Below are 18763 nucleotides of genomic sequence, written 5' to 3' on the forward strand. Positions count from 1 at the left end.
GGCTGCAGCGGGAGAGGGAAATTGGCTGCCAACCCAGAGGACATAGTAGGCACAACATTACCAGCCAATAGGAATACGCAGACAGAATTACCAATGTGTAACCTTGGAAAGGGGTTGCCTGTATTTACTGTGCAGTGACCGCAGACATGAGGGGGGCAAAATGACTGAACTGGAGTAACAGCGCGACTCATGCCAAGCCAGGGAGGGAGGGACATGGGGAAACGAAAATAACAATGCTCTGTTATACAGATAGCTAGATTCTCAGCCATAAAGCAGGGCAGGACTGCTGCTTACAGTGGGGAGGGGGTCAGATAGGATCTGTGCCACTTCGACAGAATGCTCTGTTATACAGATAGCTAGAATCTCAGCCATAAAGCAGGGCAGGACTGCTGCTTACAATGGGGGGATCAGATAGGATCTGTGCCACTGTGACAGAATGCTCTGTTATACAGATAGCTAGAATCTCAGCCATAAAGCAGGGCAGGACTGCTGCTTACAATGGGGGGGATCAGATAGGATCTGTGCCACTGTGACAGAATGCTCTGTTACACAGATAGCTAGAATCTCAGCCATAAAGCAGGGCAGGACTGCTGCTTACAATGTGGGGGTCAGATAGGATCTGTGCCACTGTGACAGAATGCTCTGTTATACAGATAGCTAGAATCTCAGCCATAAAGCAGGCCTGGACTGCTGCTTAAATTGGGGATCTGTGCCACTGTGATGGAATGCTCCATTATACTATCCCCACACACACACTACAACATGTCATTATACAATACTAGACAGTGATGGCAGGTATAAATAAAGCTCATTTGTGAAGTGTAAAGCACTACTTTGGACGCAAAATGCTGCATTTCTGGGAAAAAAACACACTGCATTGTGAGTAGAAACCATTGATTCATTTTGCTGATGGATAGGGAAGCAGATAGACAAGAAAAGGGGTGAAAGTATCAATAAATCAGAATCGAAAAAATACAAATATTCCCCAAATCCACTGGAAATCAAGAGAATGTGCCCTTTTCTCCAGCCCCTGTATGTGCATTCCTGCAGCACCTGTCGTAATCTCCCTTCCATCTTGCACAACCCCAGCACACACCTCCCATGTCCCTGCAAGCAGCATATTTACTGCCACTTTATCTTGTGTGCCCGGTGCCACAGACTCCCTCTTCCCTGGGGTCCTTACACCATGCTGCCGCTGGTGCTGCTGCTGCCGCTGGTCCTGCTGCTGCCGCTGGTCCTGCCGCTGCTGGCGCTGCCCGTCTCCCAGGGGGAGGATGAGGGAAAGGTTGCGCTGCAGGGGGAGGTTAATGTGCTGGTGTATGGGACCCTTCAACTGGGGCAGGCACTGTCGGACACCTACTCCTCCACTACTAACAAACTCCAAAGGTTGAAGAGCCGGCACAGCAGGCAGGAGCACCATCTGCAGAGGCTGGGGGAGCAGAGCAGCAGAGCATGGAGTGAAGAGCAAAGGCTCCGCAGAGAGGTGCAGAGACTCCAGGTGAGGGGTCACATAAACGTCAGGACTGTGCTGCTTGGGAGATAAGGCAATGTATGGGCTACTCCATTCTCTATAGCAGAAGGGAATGGGAAAGATCATTGGAAGAGGGGGAAAGACTAAGCAACAACACTGGGAAAGAGAAGGGGTAAAGATAAAATAATAGTTGGGAGAGAGAATATAATGAGGGAGACCTTACCCGGCAAGAGATAACTCTAGGGGGCAGTTACAGCAGAGACCCTAAGGGGAGATAAATCAAAGAGACAGAGGAGAAACCTACTGACAAAGAAATACATGGAAGACATGAATATGAGGACAGAAGCACGTGAAAGAGACCCCTGGGAAGAGAGAGACAGCAGGAGTGGGAAAGCCCAGTATAGGGGGGACACGTGGGAAAGCCCAGTATAGGGGAGACACGTGGGAAAGCCCAGTATAGGGGGGACACGTGGGAAAGCCCAGTATAGGGGAGACACGTGGGAAAGCCCAGTATAGGGGAGACACGTGGGAAAGCCCAGTATAGGGGAGACACGTGGGAAAGCCCAGTATAGGGGAGACACGTGGGAAAGCCCAGTATAGGGGAGACACGTGGGAAAGCCCAGTATAGGGGAGACACGTGAGAAAGCCCAGTATAGGGGAGACACGTGGGAAAGCCCAGTATAGGGGAGACACGTGGGAAAGCCCAGTATAGGGGGGACACGTGGGAAAGCCCAGTATAGGGGAGACACGTGGGAAAGCCCAGTATAGGGGAGACACGTGGGAAAGCCCAGTATAGGGGAGACACGTGGGAAAGCCCAGTATAGGGGAGACACGTGGGAAAGCCCAGTATAGGGGGGACACGTGGGAAAGCCCAGTATAGGGGAGACACGTGGGAAAGCCCAGTATAGGGGAGACACGTGGGAAAGCCCAGTATAGGGGAGACACGTGAGAAAGCCCAGTATAGGGGAGACACGTGGGAAAGCCCAGTATAGGGGAGACACGTGGGAAAGCCCAGTATAGGGGAGACACGTGGGAAAGCCCAGTATAGGGGGGACACGTGGGAAAGCCCAGTATAGGGGAGACACGTGGGAAAGCCCAGTATAGGGGAGACACGTGGGAAAGCCCAGTATAGGGGAGACACGTGGGAAAGCCCAGTATAGGGGAGACACGTGGGAAAGCCCAGTATAGGGGGGACACGTGGGAAAGCCCAGTATAGGGGAGACACGTGGGAAAGCCCAGTATAGGGGAGACACGTGGGAAAGCCCAGTATAGGGGAGACACGTGGGAAAGCCCAGTATAGGGGAGACACGTGGGAAAGCCCAGTATAGGGGGGACACGTGGGAAAGCCCAGTATAGGGGAGACACTTGGGAAAGACCAGTATAGGGGAGACACGTGGGAAAGCCCAGTATAGGGGAGACACGTGGGAAAGCCCAGTATAGGGGAGACACGTGGGAAAGCCCAGTATAGGGGAGACACGTGGGAAAGCCCAGTATAGGGGGGACACGTGGGAAAGCCCAGTATAGGGGGGACACGTGGGAAAGCCCAGTATAGGGGAGACAGGTGGGAGAGACAATACCTAGAAGAGAAATGTTGGGTCATCATTTAGAAGTGATTACATTAGCTGCTATGGTCCTGGGCTAATGTGTCTGATAGGTTGGTTCCAACTATAACCTTTTTCCAATGGGGAACTTCAAGGTCAGCCATTTTGGCTGTGGGAAATGCAGAGGAATTTGTGCATACTTCATATAATTCTGGCTTCTTCTTGACTCATCCTTATAATTCCCAATGGCTAAGCTGCTACTCCTGATGTCTCCTACAGGGGGAGGAGCATGAGATACAGATGTTCTCCAACCAGATAGAGAGTGAGTTATGGCAGCTCCAGAAAGGATACCGAGAGCTCCAGGAGAGGGTGCAGCACCTGGAAGAGGGAGTGGGCAAGGCAAAGGCAGGGGAGGCTGCAGCGCTGAAGGTATAAAGGGGAATTGGCCTCAGTGAATGGGTTCCACAGCCCAACAGCACGTGGTCCCAACTACCCACAGCAATTTGATTTATGTGCCTTATACTGACCAACGGTTCCTGTAAATATTCCCAGAAGAACACTGATAATATAAGGGCCCATTCAGGTCACCCCAAGCGAATGGGCATCACATGCACCCTTAGCATGGCCACTTGAGGCAAGCTGTATTAATAAGAAAGAGGTAGGCCAATATGGCCGCCCTAACTCTACATTCTTAGCGACCGTTCCCTTTATGTTTTATATACACAGGTGCAGACTGAACGTCAGAATCTCATTCTTCAGGTTGTGATAGAAGCGGTGACACAGCAGCAAGCACAAATGGCCAAGCAAAGGCAGCAGCTTAGTCACATTCTCACAAAGGTACAATTCTTAGCTTTCAGCTACAACTCTGTATTACTGGGATCCCTCCCCAGAGGGGCGGCGCCGCGTATAACTGTGATAGAAAGGGGCCGTATAAATGCGCAGATATTACTGGGATCCCTCCCCAGAGGGGCGGCGCCGCGTATAACTGTGATAGAAAGGGGCCGTATAAATGCGCAGATATTACTGGGATCCCTCCCCAGAGGGGCGGCGCCGCGTATAACTGTAATAGAAAGGGGCCGTATAAATGCGCAGATATTACTGGGATCCCTCCCCAGAGGGGCGGCGCCGTGTATAACTGTAATAGAAAGGGGCCGTATAAATGCGCAGATATTACTGGGATCCCTCCCCAGAGGGGCGGCGCCGCGTATAACTGTGATAGAAAGGGGCCGTATAAATGCGCAGATATTACTGGGATCCCTCCCCAGAGGGGCGGCGCCGCGTATAACTGTAATAGAAAGGGGCCGTATAAATGCGCAGATATTACTGGGATCCCTCCCCAGAGGGGCGGCGCCGCGTATAACTGTAATAGAAAGGGGCCGTATAAATGCGCAGATATTACTGGGATCCCTCCCCAGAGGGGCGGCGCCGCGTATAACTGTAATAGAAAGGGGCCGTTTAAATGCGCAGATATTACTGGGATCCCTCCCCAGAGGGGCGGCGCCGCGTATAACTGTAATAGAAAGGGGCCGTTTAAATGCGCAGATATTACTGGGATCCCTCCCCAGAGGGGCGGCGCCGTGTATAACTGTAATAGAAAGGGGCCGTATAAATGCGCAGATATTACTGGGATCCCTCCCCAGAGGGGCGGCGCCGTGTATAACTGTAATAGAAAGGGGCCGTATAAATGCGCAGATATTACTGGGATCCCTCCCCAGAGGGGCGGCGCCGCGTATAACTGTAATAGAAAGGGGCCGTATAAATGCGCAGATATTACTGGGATCCCTCCCCAGAGGGGCGGCGCCGCGTATAACTGTAATAGAAAGGGGCCGTATAAATGCGCAGATATTACTGGGATCCCTCCCCAGAGGGGCGGCGCCGTGTATAACTGTAATAGAAAGGGGCCGTATAAATGCGCAGATATTACTGGGATCCCTCCCCAGAGGGGCGGCGCCGTGTATAACTGTAATAGAAAGGGGCCGTATAAATGCGCAGATATTACTGGGATCCCTCCCCAGAGGGGCGGCGCCTGTATAACTGTAATAGAAAGGGGTCGTATAAATGCGCAGATATTACTGGGATCCCTCCCCAGAGGGGCGGCGCCGTGTATAACTGTAATAGAAAGGGGCCGTATAAATGCGCAGATATTACTGGGATCCCTCCCCAGAGGGGCGACGCCGTGTATAACTGTAATAGAAAGGGGCCGTATAAATGCGCAGATATTACTGGGATCCCTCCCCAGAGGGGCGGCGCCTGTATAACTGTAATAGAAAGGGGCCGTATAAATGCGCAGATATTACTGGGATCCCTCCCCAGAGGGGCGGCGCCTGTATAACTGTAATAGAAAGGGGCCGTATAAATGCGCAGATATTACTGGGATCCCTCCCCAGAGGGGCGGCGCCGCGTATAACTGTAATAGAAAGGGGCCGTATAAATGCGCAGATATTACTGGGATCCCTCCCCAGAGGGGCGGCGCCGCGTATAACTGTAATAGAAAGGGGCCGTATAAATGCGCAGATATTACTGGGATCCCTCCCCAGAGGGGCGCCGCCGCGTATAACTGTAATAGAAAGGGGCCGTATAAATGCGCAGATATTACTGGGATCCCTCCCCAGAGGGGCGGCGCCGCGTATAACTGTAATAGAAAGGGGCCGTATAAATGCGCAGATATTACTGGGATCCCTCCCCAGAGGGGCGGCGCCGCCGCGTATAACTGTAATAGAAAGGGGCCGTATAAATGCGCAGATATTACTGGGATCCCTCCCCAGAGGGGCGGCGCCTGTATAACTGTAATAGAAAGGGGCCGTATAAATGCGCAGATATTACTGGGATCCCTCCCCAGAGGGGCGGCGCTGTGTGTAACTATAATAGAAAGGGGCTGTATAAATGCGCAGATATTACTGGGATCCCTCCCCAGAGGGGCGGCGCCTGTATAACTGTAATAGAAAGGGGCCGTATAAATGCGCAGATATTACTGGGATCCCTCCCCAGAGGGGCGGCGCCTGTATAACTGTAATAGAAAGGGGCCGTATAAATGCGCAGATATTACTGGGATCCCTCCCCAGAGGGGCGGCGCTGTGTGTAACTATAATAGAAAGGGGCTGTATAAATGCGCAGATATTACTGGGATCCCTCCCCAGAGGGGCGCCGCCGTGTGTAACTGTAATAGAAAGGGGCCGTATAAATGCGCAGATATTACTGGGATCCCTCCCCAGAGGGGCGGCGCCGCGTATAACTGTAATAGAAAGGGGCCGTATAAATGCGCAGATATTACTGGGATCCCTCCCCAGAGGGGCGGCGCCGCGTATAACTGTAATAGAAAGGGGCCGTATAAATGCGCAGATATTACTGGGATCCCTCCCCAGAGGGGCGGCGCCGCCGTGTGTAACTGTAATAGAAAGGGGCCGTATAAATGCGCAGATATTACTGGGATCCCTCCCCAGAGGGGCGGCGCCGTGTATAACTGTAATAGAAAGGGGCCGTATAAATGCGCAGATATTACTGGGATCCCTCCCCAGAGGGGGGCGCCGCGTATAACTGTAATAGAAAGGGGCCGTATAAATGCGCAGATATTACTGGGATCCCTCCCCAGAGGGGGGCGCCGCGTATAACTGTAATAGAAAGGGGCCGTATAAATGCGCAGATATTACTGGGATCCCTCCCCAGAGGGGGGCGCCGTGTATAACTGTAATAGAAAGGGGCCGTATAAATGCGCAGATATTACTGGGATCCCTCCCCAGAGGGGGGCGCCGCGTATAACTGTAATAGAAAGGGGCCGTATAAATGCGCAGATATTACTGGGATCCCTCCCCAGAGGGGCGGCGCCGCGTATAACTGTAATAGAAAGGGGCCGTATAAATGCGCAGATATTACTGGGATCCCTCCCCAGAGGGGCGGCGCCGTGTATAACTGTAATAGAAAGGGGGCGTATAAATGCGCAGATATTACTGGGATCCCTCCCCAGAGGGGCGCCGCCGTGTGTAACTGTAATAGAAAGAAGCTGTATAATCACATAGATATTAATCACAAGGCTAGAACTACAGCCATATACTGTATTTTTCTATTATTCTGTATATTATTCTATATACTGTATGTTTCTATGCTTCTGTTTCAGGTCTGTTCTAAACATTCACACTGACCCTGATGACCCATCTGCTTCACAACAGATTCACTGTGGCCACTGTGTATGAAGATTCACCATATTGTGACTTACACAATACAAACAGGACTGATGTGCTCTGCGCGGAGTTACAGACCCTTGCTTGTAATATCACACTTGAAACAGGCGGCAGTAACTGCCAGTACAGCTGAAGGAGACGTGACACAGGCCGACATTCATTAAAACGCACAAATAAACTTTTAATATTGCAACAAATTTAATAAATGTAGTGACTACCATTATTGAATGGATACGACTTACATATCTTAAGATTAAGTTCGTTGTTTCTGGGAGATTTGTTTATTTGTGCCCTGGGTACCCCTGGAACTATAGCAGGGTGACTGTTACCCCAATGTTTCTATATATCTGTAACCTTGTTATGGGCTAAGGGGGCCCAGCCTGAAGGCCAGTTAGGGGGGGATTTGGGGTGAGTGCTTATTTGTGCCCTGGGTACCCCTGGAACTATAGCAGGGTGACTGTTACCCCAATGTTTCTATATATCTGTAACCTTGTTATGGGCTAAGGGGGCCCAGCCTGAAGGCCAGTTAGGGGGGGATTTGGGGTGAGTGCTTATTTGTGCCCTGGGTACCCCTGGAACTATAGCAGGGTGACTGTTACCCCAATGTTTCTATATATCTGTAACCTTGTTATGGGCTAAGGGGGCCCAGCCTGAAGGCCAGTTAGGGGGGATTTGGGGTGAGTGCTTATTTGTGCCCTGGGTACCCCTGGAACTATAGCAGGGTGACTGTTACCCCAATGTTTCTATATATCTGTAACCTTGTTATGGGCTAAGGGGGCCCAGCCTGAAGGCCAGTTAGGGGGGGATTTGGGGTGAGTGCTTATTTGTACCCTGGGTACCCCTGGAACTATAGCAGGGTGACTGTTACCCCAATGTTTCTATATATCTGTAACCTTGTTATGGGCTAAGGGGGCCCAGCCTGAAGGCCAGTTAGGGGGAGATTTGGGGTGAGTGCTTATTTGTGCCCTGGGTACCCCAGGCCTACCTTGTTGCTAAGAGGGGCCCAAGCTAGACATTAGGGAGGGGCTGGAAGAGTCCAAAAGACACTGCCACGCAGCATAAAGAACAAAATAGCAAACATGTCCACACTGCAGGGATCAGTTCCTGGATTGAACATTTGAGAGCAGGGTACTTAATAAGATCTTAGGATTTCCCAGCCCAAGTAATGGTTCCCAGAGATTCACACAAGTAATTTTCACTTTGATTAAAAATATAAACAATTCAAAAATACTTCACCCTAACCATGAGAGTATGACATGCATGGATACGGATAGTGGATACCAACTGGCTGGTACCAAGCATGTACAGGTTCGCTACCTACGTGGGACTTGGTGGTCATGTGTCACATGATACGTGTTAGAAGCACAACAAGGTGGGCTGATACTCACCGATAAGACGTGTGAGGTACGTACACCTCTCGAGATGGAAACTCCAGCACCTCTTTAGTCGGTCGCACACGTGGGTCCGGATAGGGCTTTACATGACGGAGCTCTGGAGTCAGACAGAACTGGGGGTTCTCCGGAGCCGGGGACACGTCAATCTTTAGCTGAGCTAATGGAAACAAATGAGAGAGCCATAATCAAGGTTTGGGGTAACTACAGAAAATGTAGATACCTACAGAAATTGAATTATAAGCACATTAACCCTAGACATGACACGAAGAATGCTTCCGAAACCGATTATAAACTCAATAACCCCAGACACACAAGAAAGATTGCTGCACAAATGGACTATGAACATATTAACGTTAAACATGTAGAAACTGAAGAAACAGATTATAAGCTCATTAACCCCAGACACACCAGAAAATCACTGCAGAAAATTGCCAGTGAACACATTAACCCCAAATATGCAAAATGCCAGCTAGACTCAGGGTCAGGCTGGGGTGTCTGGGGTCCACGGGGACTAGGGTTGCCACCTTTGACGGGTTTTAAACCTGGACAAAGGGCTGTGCCTGATGACATTGGTGCAGTGCGTAGCTGATGTCATCATGCAAACTGCTGACATCATTTGACGATGTTTTCTGGTTGCATAATGACTTCAGGGGTGGGGTTATTGCATCTGCCAGATGCAATTCGGAAGGTTTCTGCCCAGTTTTCAGAATACTGATCCAGACAGCCCCTTGAAAAAACAGGCTGTCTGGATCCCCCCCATGCGTACTGCACTTACTCCTTGCGCCCGCGATGGGGGGCGGAAATGTGCCAGCACCTGCAGTTGGGTTGGAAGGGGCCACTGGGCCCACCGGGTTTTCTCTCCGTTCCCCAACAGTTTGACTGAAACAGACGGCCATCTTTAATTGTGTTCATCTCGAATATGAAAAAAATAAAGTTGGTACGGCAGTGCGCAGTGGCGGGGGGGTGCAGGTTGGTGGGTGATTGGGGCCCAGAAGGAAAAAAAGTTATTGCACAAGTCAAACAAGGGAAGAGTACTGTCAACAGTGGGAGCCAGCAGGACTGGGGGCCACCAGGTATTTTCCCGATACCCCTATGGGCATGTCCAACCCTGAGAAACACTTGTGATAAATGGGGCCCTCAGCTAATGGGCGGAGTCCTGTCCCAATGCCTCCATGTTATATACAGTACCTTCTTGCAATACACAGAGCCGTGGACTACAATGGACAGATTAGGAATAAGATACACTTCATCTGCGCTTTATGGTTGGTTCTCACCAACACCCATGGCCTTCCCAGAACCGGCAGGGATCTCAAGCTCAATCATGAGAACTAAATAATCTGAAATAATGATGGAAATGGTTTAGGGAAGTTCTACTTCCTCCTGTCGATAGAAAATGAAACCGTGACCTTGGGCAGCAGAGATGCGCCCACTCTTCTGTATAATAACAACACGGGGGCTGCGCTTGGGGATGTCACTGCTATTGCTGAGGAGGCCTATTGCTCCGTCGCATTATTGTAAGGTTCTAAGCAATCTGCTGTATCAGAGCTACCAACCGGGCCCCTGTCATGGGAGAGATAATGATCCAGTCCTGGGTTTATTTCTCCTCACACTAAATGATAACATGAAATAAGGTCTCAAAATGGCCTGGAGTGGATCATTACCTCCCTCGTGACTTGGGATTGGTCGACAGCTCTGTGACATCACAGTTTCTGGCTGTTTTCATTGGCCACATTCTGGGGTAGAAGTTGCTCCTCCCCTCCACGTCTGACTGACAGAAAGGGAGCCTGGACAGCTTGTCAGACAGGATTTACAGCTTTGATATTCAATGTGTCATGTTAAAATCATTTACTTTGTTCCCAGCTCAGTATGCTCTTAAACCTAAGGTGGGCGATATCGGGCTAATCTGGTCCTTCGGCCCTAGGGCCAAACAATCAAATTTAAATGGCAGGCATAGGCGCTGTCACGCCACATCAACGATCCAATGTGGCCCCCGATGGAAAATCAAACTTGCCCAATCTAGATCTGGCCAATATTAGATCAGATCTCGGTTAGGTAGACACATCGGGGTGCCCATACACAGATAAGCTACTGAATTGGTCTAAAGGACCCCAATCAGCAGCTTAAATCTGCCCGTGTATGGCTACCTTAACCCATAGCAACCAAGCAGTGATTATATTTTTCTAGCAGCTGCACGTTTAACAAAAGCAGAATTCCAACTGGTTACCATGGGTTACTGCCCAGGTGCAAATTTGTCCAGTGTTAACAAATGACCCACAGTGTAGCTACATATGTGGTGCAGGAGGCATCTATATACCTGCTGTATTTGCTGGCTGCTATGAATGCATCCTTCAGTAAATACCATAGAACTACATGGGCAGCATGTCTGCCTTTAGGTGCCCGGGGGACAGCAATGGATAGGGTGGCAGTACCCAGTGTGGTGGCATATACACTGCAGGGCCAACTCAGTGATATCCTACAGGTACCTGTTACGTCTCCCTGCACAGATATGGATTATTGGTGGAAACGGCACGTCTGTGCTTGCTCGCGTCCGTGCACTGCGAATCGTGATTTATAGACACACGCCCATATTAGCCAACTGTGCCAAGACTACATGTCAGAGGGGGCACAGCTACCGTGCAGTCTCTCACAGTACTTGGCACAGGTATGCCAATATTGCCCCTCTGCCCCAGGCAATACGCCACACACACACAAGCAAGGGGGCACAGCTACCGTGCAGTCTCACACAGTACTTGGCAGAGGTATGCCAATATTGCCCCTCTGCCCCAGGCAATACGCCACACACAAGCAAGAGGGCGCAGCTACCGTGCAGTCTCACACAGTACTTGGCACAGGTATCTCAATATTGCCCCTCTGCCCCAGGCAATACGCCACACACACACAAGCAAGAGGGCACAGCTACCGTGCAGTCTCACACAGTACTTGGCACAGGTATCTCAATATTGCCCCTCTGCCCCAGGCAATACGCCACACTCACACGCAAGGGGGCACAGCCAGATAGGGAGCTCACTGTTTGGCTTAACTACATGTTGGGCGCTTTAACAGGACACTGTGACATTGACAAGGTCAATAACCAGCAAAGGGGCAGTGCCATGATCATGCTATTTCTACGGGCGTTCCTCTTGTCTCATTGCTTCAGTCATACCATGTGACACATTCAGAGGGAATGATGGGATTAAGAGGGTGGTGCCTGTAACAAGCAGTTAATGTATTGCCCTCGCTAATGACTTTATACCAGGCGATATATTCATATAAAAGACCAATAGCCAGGGGTTTCGTAGCGGGTTTGCCTTCCCTGCTTTGGTTATACCATGTGACATGTTCTAATGGAATGCTGGGAGTTTAGTAGGGATGAGCAGGGCCATTTTAATGACCCTCAGATGAGGTAACTGGCCAAGGGATCAGGCCTAACATTATGCAGGGGTGGGTGCTAAGAGTCCCTAAGTTCTGTTTGTAGTTCACTTTCAAAAGAACTTCTAGTATGTTATAGAATGAGCAATTCTTAGCCACTTTTCAATTGGTCTCCATTTATTATAGCTTTCAGATTATATGTCCTTCTTCCAAATCTTTCCAGCTTTCAAATGGGGGTCACTGACCCCGGCAGCCAAATACCTATTGCTCTCTGAGGCTACAGTTGTATTGTTACTATTACTTTTGATTACTCTTCTTTCTATTCAGGCCCTCTCCTATTTATATGCCAATGTCTCACTCACGCCACTGCTTGGTTGCTAAGGTAATTTGGACCCTAGCAACCAGATAGCTGCTAAAACTCCAAACTTGATAGCTGCTAAACAGGAAGTGAAATTATTAATAAACCACAAATAATAAATAATGGAGACCAATTGCAAAAGTACTAAAAGTATAATTAAACCATGTACAGTACAATGGACCTGTGCCCCAAGCTGAGCTCCACCATGGGCACAAACACAGTCCCGCTGGCATCCAGCCCTCGGCCACTGGAGAAAGCAGTTTATCACAGCCCCCGGGGGAGATAAGTTTAACTGCTGAACCAGCGCTCCTTTGTGCTTGGGGGTGTAGATTTATTGGCAATAGCCTCAGCCTTACTGATAAAGCCATGGGAAAAGCCTTCTCCTCCAACCAGGGAGGGAGCTCTTAAAGGTACACTTGACTTTTATTTGATCCAGCAGAAAACTTTAAAGGAATACAGTCAGGGGAAAAGATGTTTTTTTCAAAACCCCTCAGTTAATAGATCTTCTCCAGCAGAATCCTGAATGTGACCTGTGCTCTAATAAAAATCAGTTACCCTTTACTGCTGCAGCTGCAAGTTGGAGTGATATCCCCCCCCCCCCTCACCCCCAGCAGCCGATCAGCAGAACAATGGGAAAGGAGCAAGATAGCAGCTCCCAGTAGGTATCAGAATAGCGCTCAATGGTAAGAAATCCAAGTCCGGCTTGGGACTCCTCCAGTTACATGGGAGTAGGAGAAACAATAGGTTAGCTGAAAGCAGTTCTAATGTGTAGCGCTGGCTGAAAGCTCAGACTCAGGCACACTTTACTGCTGCGCTGCAAGTTGGAGTGATATCCCCCCCCCCCCCCCCCCAGCAGCCGATCAGCAGAACAATGGGAAGGGAGCAAGATATCAGCTCCCAGTAGGTATCAGAATAGCACTCAATAGTAAGAAATCCAAGTCCGGCTTGGGACTCCTCCAGTTACATGGGAGTAGGAGAAACAATAGGTTAGCTGAAAGCAATTCTAATGTGTAGCGCTGGCTGAAAGCTCAGACTCAGGCACAATGCACTGAGATGGCGCCTACACACCAATATTACAGCTACAAATACATTTGTTGGTTGAAGAATAAAAGTTTAACTGGCAGAGGGAATTATTTGCTGTGTAACAGTGTCATTTAGAAATAAAAAGTACCCCATAATACTCATGACAGTATCCCTTTAAGTAAGAACAAGATGGCTGATGTAGTTATCCATATCCATCTAATTTCCCTCCAATACTCTCTGCTTGTTACCTAAATCCCCCAAATCAGTCCCAGGACCAGGCTATGATGACTACAGGTATAGGACCTGTTATCCAGAATGCTCAGGACCTGGGGTTTTCCAGATAAGGGGTCTTCCCATAATTTGGATCTCCATGCTTCAATAATTTAAACATTAAATAAACCCATTAGGATGGTTTTGCCTCAATAAAGATTCATTATTCTTAGTTGCGATCAAGTACAAAGTACTATTTTATAATTACAAAGAAAAAGAAAATACCTGTTACTGGGCGCAGGCGGCGCAGAGCTGTAGAAGGTCTCCTCATATCGGCCAGGAATTTGTAGAGATCTTCATCGCTCAGCCGGTCCCCTTCCTGCAAGGGAGGAGCTGTCAGCAAATGCCCATCTGATGCCCAAGCAATGCTATGTACCTACTGTGCCAGGGGCAGGATTCACACTCCTACCCCCTCATACAGCTTGTGTTGCCTCCATCATGGTGCTCACCTGTTTGAAGAAGTTGGTGACAGTAAGTGTCGCCGGGCGAAAGGTGTGAAGCCCACACGTCTCATCTCCAACGCTCAGCCGCTCGAATGCTTTCCTCTTCCGCTCATTCCAGGTTCCCTTTCGTTCTGATACACAGAGAGAGATCCATACGGTATAGTACTGACCCATAGCTCCCTGCAGTGGGAGTGGCAAACTCCCTGTCCCATAGCCCCCTCCTGTCTTTGTCACTGTATCACCCTGCAGTGGGAGGAACAGACTCCGTGTCCCATAGCTCCCTCCTGTCTGTGTCACTGTATCACCCTGCAGTGGGAGGGACAGACTCCATGTCCCATAGCTCCCTCCTGTCTGTGTCACTGTGTCACCCTGCAGTGGGAGGGGCAGACTCCATGTCCCATAGCTCCCTCCTGTCTGTGTCACTGTATCACCCTGCAGTGGGAGGAACAGACTCCGTGTCCCATAGCTCCCTCCTGTCTGTGTCACTGTATGACCCTGCAGTGGGAGGGACAGACTCCGTGCCCCATAGCTCCCTCCTGTCTGTGTCACTGTATCACCCTGCAGTGGGAGGGACAGACTCCGTGCCCCATAGCTCCCTCCTGTCTGTGTCACTGTATCACCCTGCAGTGGGAGGGACAGACTCCGTGTCCCATAGCTCCCTCCTGTCTGTGTCACTGTATCACCCTGCAGTGGGAGGGACAGACTCCGTGCCCCATAGCCCCCTCCTGTCTGAGTCACTGTGTCACCCTGCAGTGGGAGGGACAGACTCCGTGCCCCATAGCTCCCTCCTGTCTGTGTCACTGTATCACCCTGCAGTGGGAGGGGCAGACTCCATGCCCCATAGCTCCCTCTTGTCTGTGTCACTGTATCACCCTGCAGTGGGAGGAGCAGACTCAATGTCCCATAGCCCCCTCCTGTCTGTGTCACTGTATCACCCTGCAGTGGGAGGGACAGGCTCCATGTCCCATAGGTCCCTCCTGTCTGTGTCACTGTATCACCCTGCAGTGGGAGGGACAGACTCCATGTCCCATAGCCCCCTCCTGTCTGTGTCACTGTATCACCCTGCAGTGGGAGGGACAGACTCTATGTCCCATAGCTCCCTCCTGTCTGTGTCACTGTATCACCCTGCAGTGGGAGGGACAGACTCCGTGTCCCATAGCTCCCTCCTGTCTGTGTCACTGTATCACCCTGCAGTGGGAGGGACAGACTCTGTGTCCCATAGCCCCCTCCTGTCTGTGTCACTGTATCACCCTGCAGTGGGAGGGACAGACTCCATGTCCCATAGCTCCCTCCTGTCTGTGTCACTGTATCACCCTGCAGTGGGAGGGGCAGACTCCGTGTCCCATAGCTCCCTCCTGTCTGTATCACTGTATCACCCTGCAGTGGGAGGGACAGACTCCATGTCCAATAGGTCCCTCCTGTCTGTGTCACTGTATCACCCTGCAGTGGGAGGGACAGACTCCGTGCCCCATAGCTCCCTCCTGTCTGTGTCACTGTATCACCCTGCAGTGGGAGGGGCAGACTCCATGCCCCATAGCTCCCTCTTGTCTGTGTCACTGTATCACCCTGCAGTGGGAGGGGCAGACTCAATGTCCCATAGCCCCCTCCTGTCTGTGTCACTGTATCACCCTGCAGTGGGAGGGACAGGCTCCATGTCCCATAGGTCCCTCCTGTCTGTGTCACTGTATCACCCTGCAGTGGGAGGGACAGACTCCATGTCCCATAGCCCCCTCCTGTCTGTGTCACTGTATCACCCTGCAGTGGGAGGGACAGACTCTATGTCCCATAGCTCCCTCCTGTCTGTGTCACTGTATCACCCTGCAGTGGGAGGGACAGACTCCGTGTCCCATAGCTCCCTCCTGTCTGTGTCACTGTATCACCCTGCAGTGGGAGGGACAGACTCCGTGTCCCATAGCCCCTCCTGTCTGTGTCACTGTATCACCCTGCAGTGGGAGGGACAGACTCCGTGTCCCATAGCCCCCTCCTGTCTGTATCACTGTATCACCCTGCAGTGGGAGGGACAGACTCCATGTCCCATAGGTCCCTCCTGTCTGTGTCACTGTATCACCCTGCAGTGGGAGGGACAGGCTCCGTGTCCCATAGCCCCCTCCTGTCTGTGTCACTGTATCACCCTGCAGTGGGAGGGACAGACTCCATGTCCCATAGGCTGTAACACATTTATGCTATAGTTCCCCATGCCTGTGTCACTGTGAGATGTTGCAGGAGGAGGAGAGGCCACTCTGGGTACCTCCCTCCCATTTACAGGTTTTCCTTTCCTTGTCATTTCCTTTAGGACCCCTGCCCCACAATAGCTACCTCCATCACCCCCTTCCTTCCTATCACCCTCCGCCACTCTTGGGACAGTTACCACTATCTGAGTCGGAATCTCGCTCGACCGCCCCCACGCTGCTGACGATATTCATGAGGTGTATGGCCGTCCAAGCAAAGGGCATGCGGTACCGGCCCAGTCGTGAGCAGAACTGGTCCGCTTGGCCTCGCAGCTTGTCCACCTTCTCCTTGTTCTGGAGACACAAATTATTAACCATTAGTGACCATGAGTCTGGTTTCCTGTACTTCCTACTTCCCCTTTAATTCTGCTTAATGGAAGGAGTAGGTACTAGTACATCCTGGGGAAGCACCTTCTTCCTTGGGGGGTGTCAATAGGGGGAATATAATTATCTCACTTAACACCGGGAACTGTATAATCTGCAATCTGACTCTGGTGGCTGTGACTTGAGACTGCTGAAAAGCACACAGGCAAGATGGCCGCCCCTGCACAGAACTTTCCATTGTAGGAATGTGACATGAGTTAGGGCTGTAGTAATGTGGGGTATTAAGTTTGTTGCTATACATATAAATATACACACAGGGAGAATTCCAGCAGCTGATATGGGCATTTATGGAAGACGGGATAAGGAGATTCCTCATAAACCTTAAACTTATACCATTAAAGAGGAAGCGTTTCACTATAAAAATGCATCACAGACGCACATTGAATAAATCTAGTTTACAGGTAGGTTTCATGGTGGATTTTATGGCTGGATTTATAGTTAAAAGCCCTTGCTCCCCTTAGGGCCCATCTCTAGAGAACTTGCACCCATGAGATTTCAGGGCAGGGTGCACTCTGGGGCAATGTGGCCTGTACTCAACTCCTGCCATTGCCTAATATATAAAACAAAGACTGGTATATTAGTCAGGATGCAGAGTCTTTCCCTTTAAGTCTATGTAGCTACTATTCCTTATACAGGGATAGGCAGAGAGGGCAATTAGCCTGGGCCCCCGACCATAACAGCAGATCCCTGGGGGCTAATGCTGATAAGTGCACATTGTACAAAGTGCTGGATATGCTTATCCCATACACCCAACAGGCTGTCAGCTGTCCCTAACCCTCCACCGAGAGAGACCTACCTTCATCCCCCCCCCACCCTCCACCAAGAGACCTACCTTCATCCCATCGCTCTCCTTCAGCACCATATACGGCTCACAGCACTCTCCTATATCCCCTTGCTGCAGCACCTTCTCCAGCTGGAACACAGAGCAGACTGGTCTCACCAACAGAACTGGGCATCAAACACACAGAGCTGGGCATCATACACACATACAGCTGGGTATCTGGGCATCACACACACATACAGCTGGGTATCTGGGCATCACACACATACAGCTGGGTATCTGGGCATCACACACATACAGCTGGGTATCTGGGCATCACACACACATACAGCTGGGTATCTGGGCATCACACACACATACAGCTGGGTATCTGGGCATCATACACACATACAGCTGGGTATCTGGGCATCATACACACATACAGCTGGGTATCTGGGCATCACACACATACAGCTGGGTATCTGGGCATCACACACACATACAACTGGGTATCTGGGCATCACACACACATACAGCTGGGTATCTGGGCATCACACACACATACAGCTGGGTATCTGGGCATCACACACATACAGCTGGGTATCTGGGCATCACACACACACATACAGCTGGGTATCTGGGCATCACACACACATACAGCTGGGTATCTGGGCATCACACACACATACAGCTGGGTATCTGGGCATCACACACACATACAGCTGGGTATCTGGGCATCACACACACACATACAGCTGGGTATCTGGGCATCACACACACATACAGCTGGGTATCTGGGCATCACACACATACAGCTGGGTATCTGGGCATCACACACACATACAGCTGGGTATCTGAGCATCACACACATAAAGCTGGGTATCTGGGCATCACACACACATACAGCTGGATATCTGGGCATCACACACACATACAGCTGGGTATCTGGGCATCACATACAGCTGGGTATCTGGGCATCACATACAGCTGGGTATCTGGGCATCATATACAGCTGGGTATCTGGGCATCACACACACATACAGCTGGGTATCTGGGCATCACACACACACATACAGCTGGCTATCTGGGCATCACACACACATACAGCTGAGTATCTGGGCATCACACACACACATACAGCTGGGTATCTGGGCATCACACACACACATACAGCTGGGTATCTGGGCATCACACACACATACAGCTGGGTATCTGGGCATCACACACACATACAGCTGAGTATCTGGGCATCACACACACACATACAGCTGGGTATCTGGGCATCACACACACATACAGCTGGGTATCTGGGCATCACACACACACATACAGCTGGGTATCTGGGCA

The 18763-nt window shown here is 50.6% G+C and overlaps 2 protein-coding genes across 5 annotated transcripts in view; one reads left to right on the top strand and one right to left on the bottom strand.

Moving 5' to 3' along the window:
• Nucleotides 1-18763, bottom strand: part of dock6 (dedicator of cytokinesis 6) — a 77936-nt gene that overhangs the window by 36434 nt on the left and 22739 nt on the right. For all 4 annotated transcript variants that reach the window (XM_031899435.1, XM_031899434.1, XM_031899433.1 and 1 more), the window contains exons 10-14: nucleotides 17489-17569; nucleotides 16413-16566; nucleotides 14051-14175; nucleotides 13827-13920; nucleotides 8576-8738 (exon numbers count right to left, since the gene is read on the bottom strand). In XM_031899435.1, coding sequence (XP_031755295.1) covers nucleotides 8576-8738; nucleotides 13827-13920; nucleotides 14051-14175; nucleotides 16413-16566; nucleotides 17489-17569 — 617 coding nt within the window. The remainder of the gene's footprint in view (nucleotides 1-8575; nucleotides 8739-13826; nucleotides 13921-14050; nucleotides 14176-16412; nucleotides 16567-17488; nucleotides 17570-18763) is intronic.
• Nucleotides 1115-7389, top strand: LOC101732836 (golgin subfamily A member 6-like protein 22). The gene is made up of 4 exons (XM_004918895.4): nucleotides 1115-1498; nucleotides 3292-3441; nucleotides 3739-3849; nucleotides 7124-7389. The coding sequence occupies exons 1-4, from the start codon at nucleotides 1187-1189 to the stop codon at nucleotides 7145-7147; spliced, it is 597 nt and encodes a 198-aa protein (XP_004918952.1). The 5' UTR covers nucleotides 1115-1186; the 3' UTR covers nucleotides 7148-7389.

The sequence above is a fragment of the Xenopus tropicalis genome, chromosome 3 (genome assembly GCF_000004195.4).
Source record: "Xenopus tropicalis strain Nigerian chromosome 3, UCB_Xtro_10.0, whole genome shotgun sequence".
NCBI lineage: Eukaryota > Metazoa > Chordata > Amphibia > Anura > Pipidae > Xenopus > Xenopus tropicalis.